Source organism: Indicator indicator, chromosome 22 (assembly GCF_027791375.1).
Source record: "Indicator indicator isolate 239-I01 chromosome 22, UM_Iind_1.1, whole genome shotgun sequence".
Classification (NCBI taxonomy): domain Eukaryota; kingdom Metazoa; phylum Chordata; class Aves; order Piciformes; family Indicatoridae; genus Indicator; species Indicator indicator.
The window spans coordinates 6751261-6778459 of NC_072031.1; the positions used below are offsets into that span (position 1 = coordinate 6751261).

Sequence of the window (27199 nt, forward strand, 5' to 3'; positions counted from 1 at the left end):
TATTTTAAACAAGGCTTCCCCTGGTAAGGAATAAGCCAGCACTTGGACAAATTAATTTTTTCAAGGGCTTCGCTCTTACTGTGATGCCAGCTGCAAATGGGATCCACCAGCTCAGGAAGACAACCTGGACTGTTTTAGTTGGCTTATGTTTAAGGAGTAAAGTAAAGTTAATTTGAACAAGGAATACGTTGGAAAAGAATAGTGGTAGTATCCCTGTTAGGTAAATCTTTTGGTTGTCTACTGTTGCTCACCACTGGTGAGATATTTCCAAATGAGTAGGGCAAAATTAGTGCTTTCACAAGTCCTTACACACAGTTGTTTGGAAAAACTGAACTGTTCAGTAACAGAGCATAGGTGATTAAAGTGGTGCTTCTGGGAAGATGGTGGCACTTAAGAGAAAGGGGGCCCTTGAGTTGACCAGCTTCATAAAAAAAATGGTGTTTTCCAGAGTGCCATCATTTGTTGAAGAAGGTGAGCTTAAAAATATTGTGTGGGTTTAGTTTTGTTCTGTTTGTTTGTTTTGTTTTGTTTTGTTTTTTTTTAAAGTATTTTACTTTATTTCTATTTTAATTGTCTCTTAGTGAGAGAGCAAGTGAGCTCAGTGTTTTACACAAACATTTTGTGTTTCCATTTTGGAACAATATACTTGCTCCCAGGATTTTCTTCTGACAGGCATAAGCATTCTCTTAGCCATTTTCCTTAGTAAGTGCTTGAGGCTTGACATCCTTATCCAGTCTCTTCCCATCCTCCAATTTACTGTCCTAATAGGATTATCAACCATGATTGTGCATTAGCTTTTTCTTATTGATGCTCCAGTTGTGATGAAAGCTTTGAAGGAAAGTAAAGAAACACTTGAGTGAGTTTGTCTGTTCTTCTGAAACTGAAAATTTAGCTGGAGGAGAATGTGGGTTGGTTTGGTTTTTCACCTCCTGTTCCCTGATGTTTACCACTTAATGTATACAGCTTAAAAGACTTGAAGAGCAGAAATAAAAGTGGTGAGACAGCTGATCTGCCTCGTAGTGAATGTGCCTAACCTAACTAAATGGCTTAAAATGTAGCTGTGTGATGCTTGAAGAACTGTATCAAGGCTGGAGGCAGATTGTCTAGGTGACTGCAGCAGTATCTCCTTAAGGGAAAGAAGAGAGGTGAAATGCAAATGCAGAAAAAAAATCTGAAGGGACTTTTTCAACCAAGTAAACCAAGCTTACTTGTTATGTGTAAAATAAGTGATGGGCATCACTGATTAACCTCATACATGTATGGCTTAGAAACCCATTTTCTGCTGCTTGGTGTATTTATCTGCAGTGTGTAGCACTCATGACCCTTTATGGTTTGGGATCAGTTTTGTTGGGCAAGACCTTTCTTCCTTGATGGTTTGTTCTAATCCTTTTTTAGTAAATGACTAAACATTTCTTTCCTGTTTCTCTTTCTTGTGGTATGTTTTTATAAGCATTCTTTCTAGTAAGAGAAAAAGGAGAACCAAAAAAAACCCCAGAATCTGATCCCTTCACCTGCTCTCAGTAATAAGTGGAATTGATTTTGTCTGGGGCATCACAAACCAGTATTGTTAATGTTGAGCTGTTCTTGCCAGTTTAAGGCAGTACTTGAATGAGAAGTGTGCCAGAAAGGAGCATGGTAGCTCAAGCTCACAATGGATGTGCTTGCATAAGATGAATGTGGTGGATAAATCTCACCTCTAACCAGTGTAGGATAACTCATTTTCAATGTCAGAGAAGCATAAGATGCTGACATCAAGATGTTTTTCCATTGGCAGAGAGAGATTAAAGCAAAATACTTCCTCAATGTATAGACATGGTCATATGAAATCCTGTGCTCCTCCAGAAGCAGCAACCTGTACTGGATATTTGGAGGAAATTCTTTCCAGTGAGGGTAGTGAGACACTAGAACAGGTTGCCCAGGAACGTTGTGGATGCCCCCTGCCTGATGACCAGGATGGACAGGGCCTTGAGTGACCCTGGTCTAGTGGAAGGTGTTCATGCCCATGAGAGGGCATTTGGAAGTAGATGATTTTTAAGGTCCCTTCCAACCCAGACCATTCTATGAATCTATGATATTAAAGTAGTATTTGTTTTCTTGGGAGTACTTAGCATGTTCTGATAGCCGAGGACATTTTTGGAAATGGGGAGAATGGCATCACAGACTGGTTTGGATCAGATCTTGAAATCATCTAGTCCAACCTCCCTGCAGCCAGCAGGGACATCTTCAACTAGATAAGTTCCTCAGAGCCTGGTCAAACCTGACGTGGAATGTTTTGGGGGTGGGGTGGATGGACATTACCACCTTTCTGGGCAACCTGGGCCAGTGTCTTACCATCCTCAATAAATTCTTCCTAAGATTGTTCTAAACTTCCCCTCTTTGCGTTTAAAACCATTATTGCCCTTTCACTACACTCCCTGCTGAAGTGTCCATCCCCATCTTTCCTGTAGGTCCCCATTAAGTACTGGAAGTCTGCTGTAAGGTTTCCCATAGAGTACAGCAGTCTTCTTGAAGGTTTTGTGAATTAAAGGTACAACAACTTTGACCATGATTCGGCCATTTACATATTTAGATTTATTTAGAGCTCCTGCTTCGTGATTTTGACTTAGACATCTGAGATCATCTGCAAACCTCTCTTCTATGTTACTCTGTATGTCAGCTACCAGACTCCTTCCTCTAACAGTTTTGCTTGTAACTGTGGCATTGTGGTCCTGTGTTCTTGGGCTACACTAGCAGGATAGTTTTCATTTAACTGGGCTGAAGTTCTTTAAGAAATGTGCTTAAAAGAGCAGAAGGAGTCTTCTTTGAACAGCTATGGCTTGGCAGAGGAATAGATCATCTTGTTGCAGTTATTTCCAGTAGGAGCAGAATTGCCCTTTTGTGTTGTACTGTGGTTTTTCGTAAAGTTCATTAAGTCCAGAAAACATGTTCAAACTGTCTAGAAAATCTTTTAAATTACAGTTGTGGGGTTTTTTTAAGATTGTTGGTCGTGGAACACATTAAACAGTAGCAGAGCTAAAGCTTCTGTCAAATTGAACCCTTCATTGCATGCCTGCTCTGTGCCAAATATTCTCCTGTTGCTGTGAGAGGGAGATCAGGGAGATGAAGCCTTTGTATAGTTCATCATGGCTGGAAAGAGGTTGAAGTTGTTTCTGTAGCTCAGATGTTACACAGACTTGTGCTGAGGTGCATTCCCCTTGTCCTAATACTGCTATCAAAGCAGGTGGATAAGAAGATGGTTTTGGAAGGTTCCTGTTTGTATGGTTCTTGAGCTTCCTTTTTGTACTCTGTGAAGAGGTTTGGACAGGGATTCACCTAATTGGTGCTTTCACTTTTTCCTTCAATAAGTAGTAAAGTCCTGTTGAGGTGAGTAGGACTCTTCCCTTGCCTGGGTGTGATGCTTCCTTACATAATTCTGTTAATGGAATCACTTGCTCCTCAGTAACTTCAGAGCCAAATCACTCCAATAAGGAAATGCTGCTACCCAGCAGCAGAAACTTAGGAGAAAATCTTGGAGTTGTGTGTGGCTGTTGATCTGCAGAAGCACAGAATCATAGAAGGGCTTAAGTTGGAAGGGACCTTAGAGATTATCTACTCCAGCCTCTCCACCATGGGCAAGGACACCTCTCAACTAGACTTAGCTGCTCAAGGCCTCATCCAGCCTGGCTTTGAACACCATTAGGGAGGAAGCATCCACAACCTCCCTGGGCAACCTATTCCAGAATCTCACCACCCTCATACTGAAGAGTTTCTTCCAAAGATCTAGTTTAACCTCACTCTTCCCCAGCTTAAAACCATTACCCCTTGTCCTATTGCTAGACACCGTTATGAAAAGTTCCACTCCAGCCTTCCTGTAGGATCCCTTTGGGTATTGGAAGGCAAGTCTTGGGTCCCCCCAGAGTCTTCCCTTCTCCAGGCTGAACAGCCCTAGCTCCCTCCTTCAGCCTATCCTCACAGCAGAGGTGTTCCAGTCCTGTAAGCTGCAGTGAAACTAGAGCTCGCTGGGGGTCCTTTCAAAGTGTTTATAGAAGAAATAAATCAACCTCAAGGTCAGTTTTCTTTCTGAAAGGTGCAGTTTAATCAAATGTTATTGGGCTCTGTGTGCAAGGATGTAATTGTTTGGCCAGATCTTAGTCTGGATCTGTAAAGAGATGAGGAGAAAATACTTGTTTGTTTTCATACCTGGTTATGAGGATTACAACACTACTGGGATTTTTGTAAAATGCCTTTTGAAGATTGTGGATTTTAAGTAACTCCATTCAATGTGTTTGAAAAATGTAAAAGAAAATATTTGTGTTGATACAAGCTAGAACCTGCCTGGCAGGCAGAAACTCATAGAAAAGCAGATTCTCCAGTGTGGTATTACAGGAGGCAATCTGGTAGGGATGAATTTTGATACAGACTTCCAAGTGCTGTGTACAACTGTTGGGTTTTCTGTAGCTGGGTGTGTTTTTAAGCCCCTCTGGCAGCTGCTGCCAGCAGTGGGATCAATATCACAGTCTTTACAGGTTCAAAATTCTCGGTTACTGTGCAAAATCAGCTCTGCTGTGCCGGCTTTCTATGAGTTCTGAACAGCTTTTTCTCTTAACCATATTGGCCCAATTTGTTTGACTAGTGCATACTTTCAACTTTGTTATAGTCAAAATAGCCACATGGCAGTGCATGTCACAGAAGAAGTTTCACAGATTAAAGAGCAGGAGGAACTCTTACAGAAGTGAACTTCAGAAAATAGTAAAATAATTTTTCTGTTTTACCAAGAGAACAACCAGTTGTCTTTTTTAACTATTGATCCATAAAAGACCTGGATTATACTACTTTCTAGGCTGAGTGTGTATGTTTTTCACGTGCCTTTGAGAGAGAGATTCACAGTTTTGCTCCCTGTTGTTGGTCACTGAGTGGTGTTTTGGTGTTGGATATTAATTTTGAGTAAATTTAATAAGATAAGGAGCTACTTTAAAGAGCAGGAAATCTGACACAGAATTTAAGTTGTGTTAGGTGGTTACATTACTTGCCTCGGTGTTTTAATGGAGCTGTAGTAAGGAAAACTTGTGATGAGGAAAAAAATGAAGCAATTTATTTAAACAGATTACCCTGCTGATGTTGCTAAGTACCAGATTTAGATACGCTTGCTGATTGTGAATTAAGTCAGCTGAAGATGTTCTCATTCCTTTGCAGCTCTGTGTGTCTTAGCAAACTACTGGTGCTGTTTTTCCCTCTGGTGGCTCTCAATCTGTCTGAATCTGCCTGAATTGTTTCAACATGACTTGCAGTTAATTTGCTTCTCGTCCTCCAAGTGGTCCATGCTAGGCTGCCAAGCTGTCTCCTAGCAGACCATGCCTCTGGCAAACAGTAGTAGCCAGTCCAAATCGAATTCCCGATAATCCTGCATCCTAGTTTCAGGGGACTATTAATAATGTTACAGACTTAGAGCAGAGCTACTTGGTTCTTGGTTGAATAGCTATCACCAAACCAGCATTTTTACTGAGGAGAGCTATGTGCTTTTATAATAGTGGATATAAATCTAGAGAAATAGAACAGCAAAACTCACTGACTTGTAGTGAAATCAAAGTATCAGTAATGCAGTTTTGTTTTGAAACACGACAATGCAAAGTGGTACTCCTCAGATCAGTTTACTTTGATACATTGAAGAGATTTCGTGACTTGAAAAGCTCACTTACCACAACTATTACTCCTAGCACCTGAAATTGAGTTGTTTCTTATTTCTAGTACATGAGTTAAATCTCATTTGCAGTTGTGCAATGTCATTGAAGATCTGTGAAGCGATAGTCGCTTGGCTCCTGCCTTCTGCTTATGTTTAAGCAGGTGTCTGGGTTCAGTTTGGCTGTGGTGCTGTGGGGTAAATGCTGCAAGAAACAGCAAAGTAAGCCTTTCTGAGGCAGATCACAACTTGGTTTCCCCTCCTGCTTCCGGCTCAGGCAGTTAGAAAGCCTGTCTCTGTTAACTTACTTTGACTTAGCATTCAGCTGACAAATGTTTACGCTGTCTTTCCAGAGTAGAATTGTGCTGTTATCTTCTACTGTGGTAACACGCCACAAATTTTGTCACTGACTCTAAGTCATACTGGTTACTGTCTTGTAATTGCACAGTTTGTGTTCTTGGAGTGGGGAGTTATTTCTATGCAATGTATGTGAAACAAGGTGAAACTAACGGGGCTCCTTTGGTTCTTTTGGAATCTACAGATTAAAACCAAGATTTCAGTGTTGTCTCAGAAGGTTTATTAAAATACCAAACTCTCAAGTACTTACAAATGTGATTAGAATTATTTCTTTCTAGTTTTCAGGCTGTTTTCACATAACTTCCTGCTGCTGTTCATGGTTTGTTGGTGTGTTTTTTGTTTGTTTTTGTGTTTTTTTGTTTTTTTTTTTTAATTAATGCACAGGTAAGAAAATGACTCAGATGCTAAGAGTGAGGAAAACCTGCCAGCTTATGTGCTGGCGTGTGGAAATTACGAAATACCTGGCTACTTCAGTCTAAAGGAAACATCTTTGTTGTAGCAATGTTAAGACTCCAATCACAAAACATATCTGGTTGAAAGAGACCTTCAAGGTCAGCCAGTCCAACCTTTGACCCAGCACTGTAAGGTCAACACTAAACCATGTCCCTAAGTGCCAGGTCCACCTGCCACTTAAAATACCTTCAGGGACAGTGAATCCACCACTGCCCTGGGCAGATCATTCCAATGTTTGAGAACTTTTTCAGTGAAGAAATATTTCCTAATATCCAGCCTGAACTGCCCCTGGTGCAGCTTGTAACCATTTTCTCTAGTCCTGTCACTTGCCACCAAGGAGAAGGGGCTGGCCCCCTCCTTGCTCCAACCTTCTTTCTTATGTATAGATGGTATTTTGCAGGAGCTTTTCTGATAAGAAGACCTTTTAGCAGGTCTCTAAACTTCTCCTTACTTAAAAGATACATTAAATATTTGTACTTGACAGCAAGCTGTGATTGTATTGGGAAACCTGTAATTGGAAGTGCACACAGAGATACGTCAAAGCAGCTGGTGCTGCAGTCTGAAAACTAGATGTTGGTGGTCTGTTTCCTTAGGAAAAAAAGCAATGCAGGAAACATCTAGATGAAATGCTGTTTCAGCCTGCCTAAGAAATGGGTCAGGAGCAGAGATGCAGTGAGAGGAGGCTTCTGTGGCTTCCACTTTGTGGAATTACAAATGGGACACTTTCTATCATCAGACAAAAAACAGTGTCTGAAAGTTGCCCTTTGGAATTTTGAAATCCACACACTTGAAATTTCAATACAAGAGGCTGCACAGGGCATGCCCCAGTCTAGTGGGCAGGCTGGTTTTCACCTTTATTTAAAGATCAACTTTTAAACTAGAAAAGAGATGCTTCAATACATTTGCCCTCCACATCTCAAGAACCAAATAAGTAATCCTGTATTCTTACTGACAGTTGCTATAGTTTGCTTTGCAGGGCTGGCTATAATAAATGGCAAAATCTAATAGCATTTTTTTTCTCTTGTGAATGTTTGGAAGCCTAAGTCAGTTTGCGTGTGTGTGGCTTCAGTAGAGAGTTTGGCTGTGGCAGATTTGGCCATCACCTTTGAATGGCACATGCTCACTTCTTGCCACTCCAGTTTCCTCCAGAGATGGCTGTGATTTGGGTCAGAAGTGTCATACTAAGCTCACTGCTTGTGTTTTACTTGTCCATGTGTAATCCAAGCAATGGCTTTAAGGGGAGAAACACTTTGTAGAATGGAGATTTAGATGAATGAAGGCTTCAGATCATTTTTGAACACATGATGCTATAAAAACTACCTTTAAGGAGCATCTGGAAATCTTGGTACTTGAGTGTTCTAAAGATCCTCAAGCTCTAAACTTGTGTTCTTTGTTCTCTGTCTGTACCAACCTGCTTTAGGTTTGGCAAGGCAGCAGCATGTTGTGCCATAAGAGGGATTCATTAGTGCCTTTGATTTCAGATGAATCATAATGAAAATACAGCCCACTAAATATGGGAACATCCTTGCCAAAAGAACCCGTCTATGAAACAGCCTTCTAGAAGACAGCAGTAAATAGATTTAGCTGTCTCTGAGAGATGCTGCTGGTTTGGAGTGGAAAGGTTTTGTGTTTTCAGAGTGAGTGCAGCATAATGTTGTCCGCTCTGTGTGGGGTTCCTTTTGGTTTTTACAGGAATTTGAAAAAAACCCAACCAAACAAAAAACAAGTGCCCTTTGACACTTTTGGCAAATCAACTAAATTAAATAACTCTCTCTACAATGGGAGGATCTTTGTACCCTGGAAGTGCAAAAGGGTTAGAACACTGTGAGTGGAAGATGGGATTTCACTCTTGGATCTTGGAATGAGTTTTTTTTAATCTGACATTTGGCATCTTGGGTTAAAATACAGTTCAGGATAGCGTAGTATGCAGACTGCTTTCGGTGGAAGTTTGTTTGTACTGGGGCTTTTTAGCATGTGTTTACAGATGACCATCAGATCTTGCATTGTTTAAAAGCCTATTGAGAAGTCTCTTGGTAACTTGATGGGAATGGTTAAATGTCACAGGGGAATATGTTCCTACAGAAAGACTGAAGATTTCAAGGTGGCTCTTGAATTCAGTGTGGTGTTTCAAAATAAACGTATCTGGCTCTTTAAAGCTATTTTTAAATTATTTCAACAGTGTAAATAATTTATATTTCTGTTTCTCCATAGTTGCTGTTAATGTCAGACTGTGAGGTTTGTGCTAAGTTATTGTTTTGAGTAAGCTGTGTTGTAATTTTTGTTTTAATGTATTTCTCATCTGTTTGATTTTTCTCTGTCCTGTTCTGGATTGAAATAGAATAATTGCTTCTTTTAGAAGCTTTCAGTGCCCACTTTTCCTTTAGGATTCCTGTCTGTTGAGGAGGGTACATACCCTGAAGAACAGAAACATTTTCTGTTTTGTTTTTGAGACACCTTTCCTGTTGCTGTTACTCTGTAGAGTTACTCTTGTGTTGTCTCCTACCTCTAGGAAGTGTCAAGTCATGCAGACTGCATAATGTGTCTTTGGTCAGCTTCTGGGAGACAAATGGGAAAGAATCTCTTTAATAGTGCTGCTGATTTTCTTACCACAGTTTATTCCTTATAACACTGAATTTTTGGAGCATGACGTTCTCTCCTTTTCCCTTGGCTGTCTTCAGTCAACTTTAAGAACTTCAGGGGAGCTTAGGTGCCATCAGATACATCTGTAAATTCTTTTCTGGCCTGTTGGGTATGTTTCAAAAGAATAATATTTACAATATGGAGAATAAAGGAAGAAGGTCTTTTTGTTGGGATTTGCTGTTGGATTAGAAACCTACGTTTAACTTAATGACATGAAGAATTGCAGGAGGACAGCGATATTTGAGTTGAGATCCTGTGTTACAAAATTCTGTTTTGCTGTGACTGTAAACGTGTTCAGTACACACTGATGCTGCTTCTGGAAGTAGCTCCTAAAGATTTTGGCATGTGGATATACGAAGCAGTATCTGTAAAGGTGTGTCTTAACTGAAGTTCAGTCTTGCCAAACCCTCTTGTTGAGTGTTGTTGAATTACTCTTTCTGTCCACGCTGGGTTTTCTTAATGAAACAAAACTGTGAAACGTCTTCAGTTAACTTGGGGGGTCTAGTTAACTTTCTGTTTTTGCATAGGAAGAATAATCAGAGAATGTTACAGGTTGGAATTGGCCTCTAGAGATCATCTAGTCCGATCCCCCTGCCAGAGCAGGATTACCTAGGGCAGATCACACAGGAACGCATCTAGGTGGGTTTTGTGTGTCTTCCAGGAAGGAGACTCCAAAGCCTCTCTGGGCAGTTTGTTCCAGGGCTCTGTCACATTCACAGTGACAAAGCTTTTTGTTACGTTCATGTGGAACCTCCTCTGCTCCAGCTTGCACCTGTTGCTCCTTGTCCTGTCATTGGACATCACTGAGTAGAGCCTGGCTCCATCCTCCCGACACTGCCCTTCACATCTCTATAAACATGAATGTGCTCACCCCTCAGTCTTGTCTTTCCAAGCTAAAGAGACCCAGCTCGCTCAGCCTTTCCTCAGAGTTCTTTTTTCTCTGGAGAAAGACAGTTTTTCTGCTTGGCACTCTAGAAGCCCTTGAAGCAATTTGAATATATTGATCAATTGTGGATAATTATCCATTAGAGCTTTGAAGTTTTTATTTGCAGAGGTGACACTCATTACAAAGAGAGCCTTCAGAGCTGTGTTTTCAACTGGTGAGCACAGCAGTGATACTCAGTGTAGGAATCACTTTGCTAATACACTAGAGGAAGAATCACTCAGGCTCCTGCAGACTTTTGGAAACATTTTCTTTCTGTACACATTTATACAGTACAAGCACATGATTTCTATTTTCTCTTTGCTGGAAAAGGTTAATTTCTAGTTAAATATGTTAAGAGTGTGTTTGCAATCTATCCAGTCATTTGTAAAGAGCATTTTCCCAGGAAGTTCTTTTGTATTTTAGTAATTATATGGAAAAGCTTGTATGGTTTTTAAGTGGTCTTGTTAACTTGGAATACTTAAATTTGTCTTTTGACCTTTGAAATGCTTGGAAAAGAATTTAAAATCTTCTTAAAACTGGTAATAAACCAGTTCTTGGCTTCCTCTAATGGGATTTAAATATTCTATTTCTAGCTTTACCAAATCTTTCATCTTGTAATAAAAGATGAAGTAAATTACAATGATTTCTGAGCATTTGAATATTTTTCTTTGACTTAGTTGGCCGCTGAAGAGCAAGACACTTGAAATGTTTCATGAATCTGTTGTGGTATGGTTTTGTTAGAGCTTAAAGAGGTGGGAAAATGGAGACTTTGGGCAGGAGAGAGACTTCCACTGCATGCTGCTAGCCAGATCATGATTGAATTCTCAAACCGATTCTTGAAATGTTACTTTCTTAAAGGCACTTTTCTTATTCACTGACTTTCAAAGTGAGTATTTTAAAATGAGTACCACCATTCTTGCACCTTTTTTTTTTTTTTTTTTTTTTGGTCATGCCACTGGCTTTCTGCCACAAAATGATTAATCTTTTCCTTGCTTCTCCATCTGTCCTTCTGGCATATACATTCCAAGCACCATGGTGACTTTCTTCTGGAACATGTTGCTATAGGATGAAATAGTAATTAGCGGAGAGTGACTTTTTTTTGTCAGTAAACAGATAGAAGATGATGCCAACATAGTAAAGAAAGCCTGTCTTTCCGCTTTGTGAATTCCTGATGGACCTGTCTTTTATACATCTCTCAGAGCCTTGATCTGTCACGTGGACCTTGCATTGGGTTAGGGATTTGTGTTCCATTCCAGAGAGAGATAAGAGTCCAAAGTGCGAAGTCCTCAGCAAGTGCCTGGCTGCAGAGCTGCTCTTTTGTCCTCAGCATGCAAGCTGCTACTGGAGTCGTGGCAGTAACACAGGGCCTGAGGATGGATTAACTCCAGGGGGTTGATGCCAGATCATAGCATCTCTGAACCTGTGTGTCTGAAACTCACCTGGGAACTGATGGTGAAGTGATGCAGAAGGCGAAGCACAGGTCTCTCTCTCTCTTACTGAGCTTCTCTGGAAAGCAGAAATAAGCCTTTTGGAAGCAGTTTTGTTCTTATTCACTCTTGCTTACTACCAGTAGTAAAAGCAGTCTGAATTCCTGATGTTCCTCTGTTAGCTACAGATCCACTCTTGCATTCACAGTGCTCCAGTGAGTAACTTGTGAACATCTGAGGCACCTGACTGCTTGATTTCCTTGTCTTGAAAGATAAGAATGATTGAAAATAAGAAGTTAAAATTATTTAAGCCAAGGCAGATGACACACTTCTTGGTATCAAAACCATTTCAACGGATGGGAAGATGGCAGTTAACAAAATGCTGAGTTTTTAGTATTGAAAGCCCAGGTTTGAGGTAGGTGTAGTAACTTGATGACAAGGGGTTTGAAGGCTTAGTCCAATTAATGAAGTGTTAAGTGACTGGTTTTGGTGAGGCCAATAAAAGAGGAAAGGGAAGGGTACATGGGGTTGCATGGCTTGGCGGCAGCAAGTACAGAAGTTCTGACTCATCCCTGTCCTGTCACGGTAGCTCGGAGGCAGGAGCAGCTTGCCATTTCTGTGTCCTCAATCACTCTGTTCATGCCAAGCCCAAGGGATACTGCTGGATCTGTGGGTCATAGTGGGAAGTGCAGAGTTTCCATTTTGTGTCAGCATGCTGTCTTGCAGAGGGAGAAAAGAAAAGTGTCCCTGACATGTGGATGACGTTATAGGGGATTTTGACTGAAGCATGTGAGACACTGAGTAGCAGTGATGCTAAAAGGGTTGTTTATTGATGCACACTGACCTAAGGGTATTGATTACAGTATAACCCTAAAGTTACAGCTCAGGCATTCAGGAAACTGGATCATAGTTTATAGGTAGTTTTTGGAAGGTGAAAGTAGTTATAGTCTTCTCAGCATTTAGCATCTCTTTTTTCAGACTGGATTGTTTCAGTGATAGGAGAAGAGGAAGTAGGGGAACATCCTTTGCTGCAAATACAAGGCAGCAGTGAGTGACAAATGTGTCTTACTAGAGCAATTGATGCTGTTGAACAGGCAAGCTCTCATGTATGCAACTCTTCAATATGACTGTTAGTTTGTGAAGATCTGGCCTTTTATCAAAGCAGATCGTATCTTGGATGCCTCTGCTCTCTCTCTTCTTTCCTTGATTATGACATGCACGTTCTGTTCTCTGAAATAATTTAAATTATTAATCTGAGCCTTACAGTCCAATTGATTTTAGCTTTTGTACTATAGATGAAGTCCGTAATAATAAAAGGATAGTGATGGCTCACTGAAGGGTTGTCTTTGTGTCTTCCTCTTATGACTGTTTTGTCAGAGATATGGGAACAGTTTTGTGGGGAAAAAAGGCTCTGACTTCCCTATTTTTCATTGCCAAATGAGATCTCAGAGTAGCATAACCATTAGACTGGCTGTGTATCCTCACACTGCCGATACTGAGGCTGTAGTTCTTCACAGTACTCTCCCCAGGGGTCTTCTAAGCTGTTTCCTATTGTGCTTTCAGCTCCCTCCATGTCCTCAGATAATCTTTGTGAGGTGCTGACAGGACAAAACTGGCAATCATGGTGGCTGACGGAGAGCCCTGGATACGCCGGAGAGCCCTGGATACGCCGTCTGCTGCTGAACACGGCAGTTAATGGCAGAGGGCTTTGTGCCTTTTCTTAACAGAGATGTTAATCTGAGTGTCATAATCTACCTCTCCATCTCTACTCAGCTATCTCAGCAATTCAATTATCTGTTAGACCTTTAACTGGTCAAATTGACCAGTGATTTCCAAGATGATTAGAGAAAAATTGATTTGAGGAAGGGGGAGGAGACAGAACACTGATTGTCACAGCAGCATCTCTTAGACCCAGTTTCCTTAGGCTACCTAGCTAAAAACCTCACTGGTGCTGAAATCCTGCAATTGGTGTCAGGCTGAAGAGGCAGTTTAATTGCTGCTGGATTGAGGGAATGAATGAGATTGTCTCTGATCTTGTCGTTAGAAGAGCAATCATCTGAAGTCGCACTTAGCGGTGCTCAGTCTGATGGCTCTGTGGCACAGAGGAGGATACAGTAGTTTGATGCTGGTTCTGGCTTCTGTTCTGCACCTCTGCCTTCCTGAGTTTGTCCCTGGGTTTGATTCATGGACTTGGCAGCTTGACCATGAGTTTAGATACTTTTTGCTTCCTGAGATAATTTTTTCTTCTCACGTTTCTCTGTTGTCTCTAGACAAGCAGAAGGGAACTTCTAATTCCATTTCTATTATTAGATTCCATTTTATAAAGAATTAAGCATAAAAATATCACAGTGATACAAAGTCAGCTATTATACCCCTGATTATGGGTCTTGGGGCTTTTGTGAATTAATTCCTGTTGCTGAGTAGAAGTACACACTATTTAGATAAATTAATATAATCTTAAGAAATTCAATGGTATTTGGTCATTTAGGTATTTTTTTTCCGAATTTTTTGCTTTGAAGCTGTAGAACTTCAGTTCATACTTGTTGAGAAGTCTTTGCTATGTAAAAAAATACTCGTTAATCACCTTTCCCATGGGTCCTTTAGGATCTCTTCAGTCCTTGCTTTAAAATAATCAAAGTAATAACCTTAAATAGTAAGCTAAATAATTAGGTTATTAGAATGCAGTTAGTGTGTTGTAGCCATGCCTTTTTGTCCTTTAGGCCTCTCTGCCCCCTGTCATTTTTAGGTATCCTTCATGTGGAGCTAACACAGCATGATTGAATGTCATCATTACAGTAGCATTTGCATCAAGCCAGATGTGTAAAGATGCCACTTACCCAGTCTTCTCTTCATACCTCCTGTTGTCATCTCGAGAGCTAAGATTTGTGGTTCAAGCACTTTGCAGATTTCACAGCTTTCAAAGTCCAGCCAAGCTTTCCAGGACAATTTTCGAGTTAAAAAGCTAGTAGTTAAGGAATTGAATATTAATAGTAACTGGTTTTAGTTTACAGGATTGGATCATAATCAGTATTTCAACCAGGCTTATTTTCCATGGACCCATGCTGCTTTTGACTCTCACATCAACCTTTCAGTATGTCCTCTGCTGTCAGGCTAGTCCCCATCTGGTAGTATTGCTTTATTATTAAATACTTGACCAGAAAAAACTTTCTTCCATTTTTGCACAGAAGAGTCAGTGCTTCAAAACTTAATGAAAATCAACATTTTGTTTAGAGATAAGTCATTTTTCCTGGACTAATCTGTCTGGACCAACTAATTTAACAAAACATTTATAGCATTAACTTATCTAGGCAGCGGTGGTGCAAGATACACCACCAGGAGCATTGCCAGAGGCAGTTGCTGCTCCTCAGCTCACGAATGAGTTTGCTTTCTCTTGCAGGAAACCTGAGAGTGAATTCAGTCTGTCCTGCCAGACCTTTTCTTAAGTGTGGAAGCTGTGGAGTGAAGATTGGGTTGAGGCAGCAGAGGAGAGAAGAGTTCTCTAAATGAAAATGGACAGCAAGGAGCAGAAGTGTATAGACCTCTTTGGTTAATGGCAGCATGTTGGAGGGGAAGCTAGAAAACAATCTGTTGCTGGGAAAGGACATGTTTGCAACAGTGAATGGTGTTTGCAGTGTTGTATTGGTCCTGGGATCCTCGAAGGAATTCATGGTGATGAGGTGGCTGACTGCTTGAATGAGAGAACTGGCTGGAGTGGTAGAAAAGAAAGGACAGTCAATAGAAACTTAGAGAAAGAGGATTTATTTATGGCCTCGACACTTTGTGTCCAAAGAGGGAGTAGCAACTTTAGGCTGGGCTGGAGCAGGAAGTCCTGTGGTATGTCAGCAGTGATGAAGGAGAGGAAAAGAATAAGCTTTAAAAAGAGAAGAAATGGCATAGTATGAACAGTCTGGTCCTAGGACCTCTTGTAAATGAGATTGGTGAACTTATCTGTCATCTCAGCTCTGAGTTGCAGCATCAGATGAGGTACATAGACTTGGTTGCAGAGTTGATCTCCAATACCTATGAAGCTCCAGGAACTAGAGGAATTTGCATTGCTGCTTTGCTCTGACAATAACTAAAAAGCAACCCAAAGACAAGTATTTCCCACATCTGTCACTCAAAACACTGTGATACGAGATGTGTTCTGTAGTCCAAGGCAGCTAAACAAAGATTCTAAGTTTTTTTCTTTCTTTCTTTCTTTTTTTTTTTTTCCCCCCAGCTTGGAAGTTTGTGCATTCCTTGGCTTGTGAGAGTGAAATATCCCATTTCCTATCCATGCTCAGTAATAGATTCCAGTATCTTAGAGAGTTGCCATAGTGATAAAAAAGGGAACAGAATCTGCTTGTCTTTCTGGGATAGCAGAATTATTAAATTAAAGGTGTCTCCTCCATTAAAGGAAAGCAGCATTAACATATTTCTGAGAAGAACTGTTTTACAGTAGAAATAATGTGTTTAAGCTGATGTCCTGCATTAATCATGTTGCTTCTTGAGGCACTTTTAACCTTCACTTGCAGTTCTGTCCTGGGGTGTTTTATTGCTCCCTCCATCTCCCCCATTGCAGCTGGTGGACCAGCTTGCTTTTGAAGGAGTCCACTTCATCAGAAGTCATTTCATTTGTGACCACAAAGAACAGGACAAGAAGCAAGAGTTGCACAAAAGTGTAGCAAATGGAAATGTAAAATGTGAGCTTCCAGAAAGGATGAGATGGGTGAAAGGAGCCACCTCAGGGTGGAATGCAAAGAACATGATCTGCAGAAGATGTGGCTGCATCAGGTAGAGAAAGGAGGTGAACTAACAGTTGAATGAACTGATAGAGAAGAAGAGACAGCAACAAGAGAGGGAACGTGTTTAAGTTTAGAGCTAAATGGGACCGAACTGTCACATAACCCAGGATATTGGAGAAGCTTTCTGCTTGTGTTGTGGTGGAAAGGCACTGGCTACTACAGTGGTATGTTGAAGCTTGAGTAGCCCCGTAATACACATTGGCCCATTTGTCCCAGTTAGAAAAGGAACAACTTGCACTGGATTACTTTTTAATTATGTTCTTTCAGGAAAGCAAGTTTAACAGACTTTCATCAAAACACAGATCTTTGATGGCTCAAAGTCCCATTTGAAAATGACCATTATTGCCAGCTAGCTCACGCTCCTGTTCCTGCTGGTTTGTCTTTGGTGACTTGTAATTACCTGGTAATCTTCCCCTGAACTACCTTGTTTGGGATCAGAGTTCTGTTTCAGAAATACTCAGAAGACCTTTATTTTTGTATCTGCCTTCCCCCTCTGCCCCCTCATTTCACACAGGAAAAAACCCATGGGCAGAGACAGGAGCCACAGCATTTGAGCTTTTATGACTCGTTTGCTTTGGAGCTGCTGGTTTCAGTTTGCAGAATGAATAAGCAGTGTAAAATATTCACTACCTATAGGCCAAATCATCTGATTGTATTTGCCAGTTGTTCTTTGAGATTTCAATTAGCAGTGGTTTAGATAAGGTTCCCCAGAAGGTCACCCCGTCTCAGCGTCCAGATAATTAACCAGGAAATGCCAGTTAATGTCTCAAGCACTCAGACGTATTCCAGTGTCTCATGTACAGGAGATCTGCCTGATTCCTCCTTTTCTTCCCCCTCTTCTTTGCTACGTTCCCCCTGGTGAGGAGCTGGCAGTGATTTGCTTTGCTGGAGTCCTGACCTGATTGTGTTTGCTGGAGGTGATTGCTGCTGGAGTAAATGCTGAGATGCTCCTCACGTTACCAGCAGCAGCGCTGAAACGCCGTTGATCTTAATGCTGTTTGGCAGCAGGTTGTTCTGCCACTAAAACTCCGTGTCGATCCCAGCCTTGGTTGAAAACTGTTATAAATAGACAAGAGTTCATTAGAGCAGTTCTTCCGTTGTGCTATGTGCTTCTAGGCTCTGGAAATCACCGTCCTGCTAATAAGATTTAACTCCTCTGAGGCTGAGTTTAAACCCAGTTTATAAAACCCCTGAAACAGTGAACATCTGTGAGGTTTAATAAACTTACCTTAAGTGTAGTCCCCCCTGATTCTTGGCTCTGTATTTACATCAGGGATTGCCACATAAGAAAGAGTGGTCCTTCCACCTTCTTAGGTTTGTTTTTAAAGGTTGACTTCAAACAACCATAAAAGAAGTCTTTGGCAGATTGTTTCCGTGGCAGTAATTGACAAAAAATAAATGTAGGTTAAAGGGTATGTCTAATGTTTTACAGTGTTATCAAGCTATCTGCTATTTTTGTTTAAAGTTGTAGACTGGTGTCACTCTTTGGCCTTAGGTTCCTTTCACTTAGGGCAGCACAGCTTCAGATGCAGAAATACCATGTGGCAGAAAGCAGCTGTGAAAAATAGGTTTCATGTAGAAGATATTGTGGTTCCAGCTCATGGGGAAGAACAGCGAAGCACTGCTTAGCATTTCAGTCAAGTGTCTATTACTAAATGACCTCCTAGAAAGGAAGAATTATCCTCATCCTGTTAAACACTGTTTGGAAGACTCAAGAGGTCACTTTGTTGTTGGACTAAGTTGTGATGTGTTTAATAACAAGATCTGTTGAAAAAGGAAATTGATAAAGCATAGAATCATAAAATCAGAGAATTGCTTTGGCTGGAAAAGCTCTCTAAGATCAAGTCCAACCATCAACCCAACACCACCATGGCCATTAAACTATGTCCCCAAGTGCCATGTCCACATGTTTCTTGAACACCTCCAGGTATGGTGACTCCACCACCTCGCTGGGCAGCCTGTTCCAATGCCTGACCACTCTTGCAGCAAAGAAATTTTTCCTAATTTCTAATGGCATAATTTCAGGCCATTTCCTCTCCTCCTATCACCTGATACTAGGGAGAAGAGACCAACCCCCACCTAACTGTAACCTCTTTCAGGGAGTTGTAGAGAACAATGAAGTCTCCCCTCAGCCTCCTCATCTCCAGACTAAACAATCCCAGTTCCCTCATGTAGTGCCTGTTAGGAGTGGAGTTCCTTGGTGCTTCTGAGATGTGCTGGAGGTTAAGAGTTTTAATGAACATTTAATTTCTGTGCTTTGTCTTTTGAGACTGAAATATTTGGAATGTTTTTCCTAAAAATTGAATTCTAAACAAAGGAGCAAAGGCTTTGATTTGGTGTAAGATCTGCTTAGTGTTCTGCTGCCTGCAGAAAACCTCTTCTGCTTTTTGACAGTTCAGCTGTGCTCAAGATTCTGCCGGAGGCCCAGAGCTCTGCGCAGGCTCAGCGCACCCATCTCATGCAGCTTTGCTCTCTGCACTGAAGCTTTTCCACCTCCTCCTGCTGTGCTGCTGAGTGTGGTCCAGCCTTGAGCTGCAGGGCCTGAGGAGGACTTTGTGCTCTCTGCACGACTGGTGTGTCCCAGGAAGGGCCAGAGGCCTGGTGAAAAGAGGTTCATGTGTAGGCAGTGTTTCTCTCCCAGTTCAGGCTCACCACTGTGCCGTCATGGTGGTGGTGCTGGCTGTAGGAGCTTGTGGGAAGCTGTACTATGGCAGTTGGTTGCCAGAAGAGTCAATATATTATTCAACTTAAACTCCACCAAACCTGTGCACAAGTTCAAAACCAATTAGAAGAGCCAAGTCCTACAGACAAGTGAAGGTTATAGCTGGAGATTAGACACAAGGGGAGGCTGTTCCTTTTACTGTTCCTTTTACTGTTCCTTTGCTCTTACTTCTTCAGAGAAAAGCTGCCCAAATACATGCCCTAATAAATAATTAGAAAAACTAACTTATTTGAGCATACAAAAAAAAAAAACCTCAAGTGAAGTTCTTGCTGTTGGTGCAGTGTGATAGTAGCCAATATCACTTTTCTTCAAAAGCAGTCTTTATTACTCAGCTTTTTATGCTGTTAAGCAATTGGATTTTTGGGGTCTTATATGCTGTTGGAGTTACTCAGCTTTACTGGAGAACACAGCGCATGCATGATAAACTCTTACATTGCCAAGTACCAGCTTCTTGGTTTTCATGTCTATATAATTTGTAGGTCAGATTCTTCTGTAAAGATAAAAACATTTTATAAATGGAAACAGGCATTATTTTTGTACAGCGGTCGGGATGCAGGATGCTGGGTCAGGGGAGTGTTTCCTAACCTACTTGGAGTGTGGCTGGGTCAGCTGTCTGAAACCCAAGTGTACAAAGTACACTGACAAAGACGACAAGGCACAGTCAAACTGTGTTTGCTGGACTCTGCTCCAACATAATTTACTGTTCTTAACCACTTCATCAACTGTTTTTTTCAGTCTATTCAGCCTGATTCCTGTAAGCAGGAAAAAGCAACCACTGAGTAACTCCTTATGAGGCTGTTACGCTGATAAGCCGATGATCCCTCTTCCAGCCACGGGAATAGCCCTTCTGAATCCCTGCTGGGAGGGGAAGGGAAAAGACCAGGAACATGGAAAATCAGTGTGTTGTGTAAGGAAGGTCTGTAGAGGTCAAAGGAAGGAGAAAATAGGATTTAATATTTCAAATAAAGACTTGCTCAGTGGCTGGATTTATTTAAGGCATTCTGACAGTCAGTAAAAATCCTCCCAGTATGGGGCATGGGGGCCAAAGCATGAGCTGTCCACTTGACATTTCCCCTCTATCTGGAGGGGGGAAGGAGAATCCTAGTCTAAGTCCTCTTTGAAAGAAGTACAATCCTGCTAAAATGTCTTTCCAGGACCTTTTACACTGTGTAGCATTAACTGGCTCATGTAATAAGTGATTTCAGCACTCCTCTTGATAGGCTATTCTTGAGGTGCAGGGGCTCTTCGGATGGGCACTGTTCTCTTCCTCATTCAGAGGGAATCGTGTTTCCACGTGAGTTTTAGGGATGTCATTTTGACCCTTAGATGTCCTTTTGCTCTGATGGTTTTCCCTAAGCAGCAAACCATAAGTAGCCAAGCATTTGCTAGATGCCTTTCTCTTCCTACCCAGTGTATGCAGGAATCCATGCTTTGGGCACAGAATGCTGTAAGTGTTTCAGGAGTTGAGAATTGGTTGGTTTGCAGAAGTTTTTGCAGTGCTGGCAAAAGAAATTCCTGTCAGTACAGACTGCTTTGCATTTGCACAATGATTTTGTAAGTTGACTGTGTAAATTTGTGAAATTGTTTAAAAAAATTAAATGTGATCAATGTTGGGAAATGAAGACTTTTAATACTGAGTAACTTAAACCCAAGCTTGGTCTCTGTGAATGCAAAGATGGATATTTGACATATGTTTTCTTTTTGTAATGTCCCTTTGGAATCAAGGAGATGATAATAATTTCACTCATTTTTTTCCAGATGGGAATGACAGGTAACACCAGTCCCTTCGGGCAGCCTTTCAGTCAAACTGGAGGGCAGCAGATGGGAGCTACAGGAGTGAATCCTCAGTTACCAAACAAGCCAGGCATGGCGAATAGTTTGTCTGCCTTTCCTGCCGACATCAAGAGTACTCCTGTCACCAGTGTGCCAAACATGGTGAGTTTACCTGCCTGCTTCCCTTACCCATTATATCCTGGAAGTACTTTATGAATTCTTGGGTGATGCATCTTCTGCAGCATTTCTGGAACTACTTACGGGCATTTAGACATCAGAGTTACCCCATGGTTCCTCACTGCTGCTCTGCAGTGTATGTAGAAAGTCTGTGCTTGTTTTATGCAATAATTGCACTTTCTAAGCATTCAGTGTTTTAAGAATTGCATTGCATTCTTTCATTTAGTCTGGTGCATTTAGTTCCAAACCAGAAGAAAATGTCTTCACTGTAGGTGCTGTTTGTAGCTTTAAATTCCTACATCAATTAGAAAGTGTTGGATAAGTCATCAGCTTCCTGCAACTAAATGGCACCTTTCACATCCTCTGAAGCTGACAGGGTAAACACACCACATGCTTCTCAGTTTGTACTATGCATGGCTTGCAGCTCACAAACTTAGGAGAGCAGTTCTTATTAGGATACCTTGCCCAAGTTTGTAGTGTTCTGTTTACTAGAATTTCCTTTCTAAAGTAAAATGAAATATTCCTGTTTGTCTTCGTGTGGCTGCGTCTTAATCAAACTGCTTGTGTCGTTTCCATGGCGACTCCAGCTTGTTGCATTTTATATTCTTATACGTGACAGCAGTTACTATAGAAACTTGTAAAACCTTCCATAAGATGCAAATTGCTTATTTTTAAAATTGACTAGAAAACCAGCTATTTTTTGGCACCAGCAATGCTTGTCCTTCCATCGGCGAGTGTGCTACCTGCCTGTCACTAATAAGGCTATGTTTGAGAGGGAACAGGATGTAATAAACTCCCTGTTTTCTCCTGATTTTGGAGGAGTGCTTATTCATTTCCCGCTTTGTTTAATATCAGCTGTCATTTACTACTTATGGCTACATAAAGAAGCTGGTGACTAGGATTAAGAACATGTTGTGTTAAGCAGTGTGTTCTTATGGCCAATGAAAGCCAGTGGTATTGTGGGATGCATTAAGTGTGGCAAGCAGATCAAGGGAAGTTCTCTTCCACCTCTTCTGTGCCTTAGTGAGGCTACATCTGGAGTCCTGGATCCAGTTCTGGGCTCCCCAGTTCAGAAGAGGAAAGGAGAGAGTCCAGGGGAGGCTCCAAAACTGAGGGGCCTGGAGCAGCTCTGTGAGGAGAAAAGGCTGAGAGCCCTGGGGCTGGTGTGCCTGGAGAAGGGCATCCTGAGAGGGGATCTTTTCAAGAGCTAAAGGCTGAGGAGCAGGAGAATGGGGCCGGACTCTTGTTAGTGGTGCCCAGCAATAGGGCAATGGCCAAGAGGTACAAACTGCAACCCAGGAAATTCCATCTGAAGAGGAGGAGAAAAGTCTTCGGTGTGAAGGCGCTGGAGCCCTGGAGGAGGCTGCCCAGAGAGGTTGTAGAGTCTCCTCTGAAGAGATTCCAGCACTGCCTGGCCATTGTGATGCTGGGCAAGCTGCTGTGGGTGCCCCTTCTTTAGCAGGGGAGTTGGACTGGATGACCTCCAGAGGACCATTCCAACCCCCACCACGCTGGTATTCTGTGACCATGTTCAGAATACCACTTGAACTTATGCAGAATATTTATAAAAGACAAATTTCTGCATGACTCTGCTAATTTTGTTTTTAAAACACTTTAAGTTTGGATCTGTTGCAAAACAAATTAATTTTTCTTCTGATTCTGCAGAGAACTTAGAAATCTGCCCCAAAGTGTTTGATTCACCTCAGGGGCTGCCTCATTCTGAAGCTAATTTTGAGCTCATTCGAATGTCAGGTTTGGGAAGCGTAAATCCTAATGTACTCATTAGTATAGGATGAAATGGCAGATATTCAGATGGAATAAAAAAGGCATTTACCATCAAAACTTGTGTAGTGGTGGGGGAAGAAGTAAAAAACCAAACTTCCTCTTTCCTGTGTTGCCCAAGAGAGGGAGCAAAGTAAAGAAACTTGCTTCCCTGCTGCTGTGAATTGCAGTTTCATTAAAATGTCAGGTACCAGTTGCCTTCTGAGAGAACAATCAAAACCATCTTTCTTTGTTTCTCAGATATCAGAAGCTTTGTATGCCCCAATGTATCTTTTTCTCCCCCAAGCCAGTATGGCCAGTAACAGCTCTTTTGGCCAGTGTTGAGCCAGAGGGTCTCAATCTTGCGTGTGGCTCACGTGGTACTTAGTCTGATTGTGGCCTTGATGGTGGTGGAACTTCCATCTTTTAAAATGTGAAGTATTCATCAAAACATTTTTTTTTTTTTATTGCAAAGGCAAGAATTCAGAAGGAAATGTCAGACTTGTTAAATGTTAACCTTTCCTTGGCAGCAGTGTAATTATTTGCTAACAGTACCTACATGGCCGGAGCTGTTCCTTCCACGGGGGCTTTGCTTCATTCCATGTACAACATCAGCAGTGCCCTCTGAAAGAGCATATAGTCAACATTTGGTTGGTTTTGCTGCTTGCTGTGTAGCTGTGCACCTTGCTGACTGTACTGGAAAAGTCATCCTTGGAGCATGCATATACTTTGGATTAGTTAATTTTCACAGTGCCTCACTGAGATAAAGATCACAGAATGGTAGGGGTTGGAAGGGATCTCTAGAGAGGGAGTCCAGCCTCCCTGCCAGAGCAGAATCACCTAGGGCAGGCCACACAGAAATGCATCCAAGCAGGTTTTGAAAGTCTCCGGAGAAGGAGACTCCACAACCTCTCTGGGCAGCCTGGTCCAGGGCTCCAGCACCCTCACACCAAAGAACTTTCTCCTCCTGTTGACACAGAACCTCTTGGGTTCTAGCTTGTACCCATTGTTCCTTGTTCTATCACTGGGCACCACTGAAAAGAGCCTGGCACCTTCATCTTGACACCCACCCCTCAGACACTTATAGACATCAGTAGGATCTCCTCTCAGCCTTCTCTTCTCCAGACTAAACAGCCCCAGATCTCTCTGTCTTTCTTCACAGGAGATGTTCAATTTCCCCAGTCATCTTCACAGTGCTCTATTGGACTCTCTTCAGTAGATCCCTGTCTCACTTGAACAGGGGAGCCCAAAACTGGATAGAGTGGTCTCACCAGGACAGAGTAGAGTGGGGAGGAGAAGCTCTCTAGACCTGGTTTACTGCAGATTTAAACCAGAGGCTGAAGGGCACAAAGAGACTGGGAGAACTCTGAAGTTGAGGTTTGTAGAATCTGACTTATTAAAGTCTTCCTCATTTGATGTGTTAAGACATTGTCTAAAGGTAAAATAACATGCACATCGGTTAGATGTGTGCTCCTGTAACTCATGGAATTGATGTCTCTGTCCTGTGTTGGGCAGCTAAAGTATGACCCAAGTGGCACTGTGAAAAGTTGCTTGTGATAGTGGCAGCTCCCCAGAGCAGGGTGCACTGTTTGAGCTATTGCATCATGATCTCTTGCTGCAGTCCCTTCATTTGCTACGTCCCTGGAGGTGGGAGTTTGATTTCATGTGTCTGGCCTTGTGCATGGTCTGCTGGAGCTGTGGGCTACCCTGTTTCCTGAAGAAGGCAGGAGTGATGTGGCAAAGGGTGTAATGTTTTGTTAGCCTCTGTCAAAATGTAGCCTGTGGAGGATCAGCTCATACTCCATCTCCTACAGCAAGTGAAGGACTAAATCCATGCCTTTAAAAGGGCCTCCAGGGGGGTTTGTGAGGTAATTGGCACCACATATCTTGCAAAAGCAGCCCTCGATACTATCCTTATCTTAAAGGGCCCCAAAAGTACAGTTTCATGGGAGAGACAAACCCATGTGAATGAAAGCACTGCTTATGGTTATATGTGGCACATCTGAGGCAGCATTCCAGCATGACATGAAACATCTTGGTTACCACTAAGAATATCTAAACTGGAGAGGTGGAAAGGTGCAGCTGTTGTCTTTAGGAGCCCTTGGTTGTGAGAAGCAAAGCATTTGAAAATATCCCTTTCAGTCTTTGGCCTTTCTCTGTAAGTTTGCAAAGTGAAAGGTGAGGATGGTTCTTAATCCACATTATTCTGAGCATCATTATGTATGCCACTTCTGTCCCAAGCACTGACCAGGAGAGATCTCTCTCTACCAGGCATATAGCCCTCCCATGGGCAGCCAGGATAAGCCTCCACTGCAGCAGTGCAAGTTTTTAATCCACATCCAGGCTACCTCTCTGCTCAGATGATGTGCTCTCTTCTTCCCCTGGCTTCAGGATGAAGTGGTTCTCAGAAACATTAGTTCATTGCATCTTCAGCCCTTGTTCCAAGCATGACCTTATGCTAGACCCTGAGAAGCACATTTAGTTTAATCTCTTAATTAGGAAAGAAGTACCAAACCTTATGGTATTAAAATGATTAAAAGGTCAGCATTAAGGTATTAATTTTCAGTGCTAGCTGGGCAGATTGATTTTTGTTTGTTTTGTGGATCCAAACAACGTATCAGCTATCGCTGTGTGAGACTGCTACAGAATACAATCAGTTGTCCTTTAAGAATGGGCAGCTTGAAATCTTGAGTGAATGACTTGTTTGCAAAAGAAAGATGTCACTTCTGACGTGGTTGGAAGGTTTGATGACACGCTGTAGAGACTCCGCGTCACTAAAGTTGTTGGGTGCAGGCTTGGCAGCGCTGTGCTGCAGTGAGATCATGCAAAGCCTCTGGCCAGTGGAAGTGAGCTGTGCAATGCACTTCGGCACTCAGTGTGCAGCCTGTATGGAAGCCAGGAGCTCTTTGTTTTTTGCAGATGCCCAGGTGCTGGGATGTGCTGGCAGTGGAGGGTACCCTGTCAGACTTCTCCATCAAACTCACTGAAGCTGAGCTGCGTCTGCGGTGCTGCATATTCCAGGGGTGGTGATGGATGGTTTCTTCGTGGACATACCAGTAAATCTGGTATTTCTACATGGGTTAGGAGTACTGTGTGTGAAGCGTGGCTTCCAGGCACCAGCCTGGTTTCACAGTTATCCTTACAGCCAGCAGATGGAGTTAAGAGAATATTACTTTCTAGAAGCAAAGGAATTTTTCTCCTCAGTTCTCTTGACTTAGAATTGGAGCAGTACATCTTCTATTGTGTTTTTATTCCATTTTTTTATTAAACTGCATCTCTGCATTCTGTGGGTTTCTTCCTTGTTTATCTATTTCTATGCCATTTGCATTTCTTTATTAACAAATTTTGATCAGAAAAGAGGAAGACAATGACTGAGGGATGAAGATGTCTTAGGTGTGTGCCTCACTGCAGGCCACCTAGACAGAGGAGGAAAGCTTTTAAACTGGGAGGCCAGGTCCAGGTAGAACAATTAGAACTGTGGCTGCTTAAAATAGACAATTTGTATTTTATTCTGGAGATCTGAAATAAAAAGCTTCATGAAAAGGACACTATATGGTGTCCTTACAGCTTGCTTTCTCAACCTTCCAGTGATGGTTGTTTTGTTGTTTTGTTTTGGTTTGTTTTGTTTTGTTTCCCTCTCTTGCAGCACAGTCTTCTCTTTCACTGTGGGAAAGGTCTGTAACTGTCACCCCAGAGACATTCTGTGTGCCTGCTTGCTGCTCTCAGCAGCAGTCTCCTCAGTCTCTGGTGGGCTTGCTGTTTGCTGTGCTGACTTCCCCTGTGCTTGTCACAACCTGCACTCAAAAGTTTCTTTCCAAGGCATGCTCACTCCTCTTTCTGAAGAGAATTTCACCTGATTTGAAATGGAGCAGCAGTCTAGCAAACAGCTGCGAAAAGCTTTTATCCATATTGCTTTGGCATGGTTTTCTAAAGGAAAAGTTCTTGAAAACTTGGAAACAAACTTAACAGGTAATGTCCAGTGCCAGAGAAACTCTGTCGTTGGCCTGGGAGCAAAGCTGGCATCTCTGTTGCATCTGGGTGCAGGAGTTCATCCTGGGAACATGTATTGCTGTGAATGGGGGAATGTTCCAATTTTAGCATCATCCATAAATAAAGGTTCCAGGCTAACAAAAGGCAACTGAAAAAGGCTTTGGCTCATTTTCCACTATCCCATCCCCTGGAGAGGAATGTATGTGGTGGAGAATATCCATTGCCAATTCTTACTCTCTTCCAGCTTCTGAGGTGAAGTACTCCATAACTTCACTGAAAACTTCTCATGTGGCTCTTAAGATTTTTAATGTTGATCATTCCTGTGTCTGTGTTGTCACCCAGGAAATTGTGCATAAAGGTCTTTTAATTTTGTTCAGGTGATTTCCTGTATGTGAAAGCTGGACTTTGTCTGTAGATTCCTCTATCCAGCTTTGTTCCTTTTTGTTGCTTTGAAACACTTCATTATGTGTTTCTTGGCATTTACTAGTCCTTCTCCTAAGAAAGCCTAGAAAGACATGAAAGTAAAACTCCAAG

General features: G+C 41.9%; 1 protein-coding gene across 2 annotated transcripts in view; it reads left to right on the forward strand.

Annotated features, from left to right (window-relative positions):
• The window catches only part of CREBBP (CREB binding protein), a 99870-nt gene that overhangs the window by 16346 nt on the left and 56325 nt on the right, over positions 1–27199 (forward strand). For both annotated transcript variants that reach the window (XM_054391340.1, XM_054391341.1), the window contains exon 3: positions 20723–20899. In XM_054391340.1, the coding sequence (XP_054247315.1) occupies positions 20723–20899 (177 nt within the window). The remainder of the gene's footprint in view (positions 1–20722; positions 20900–27199) is intronic.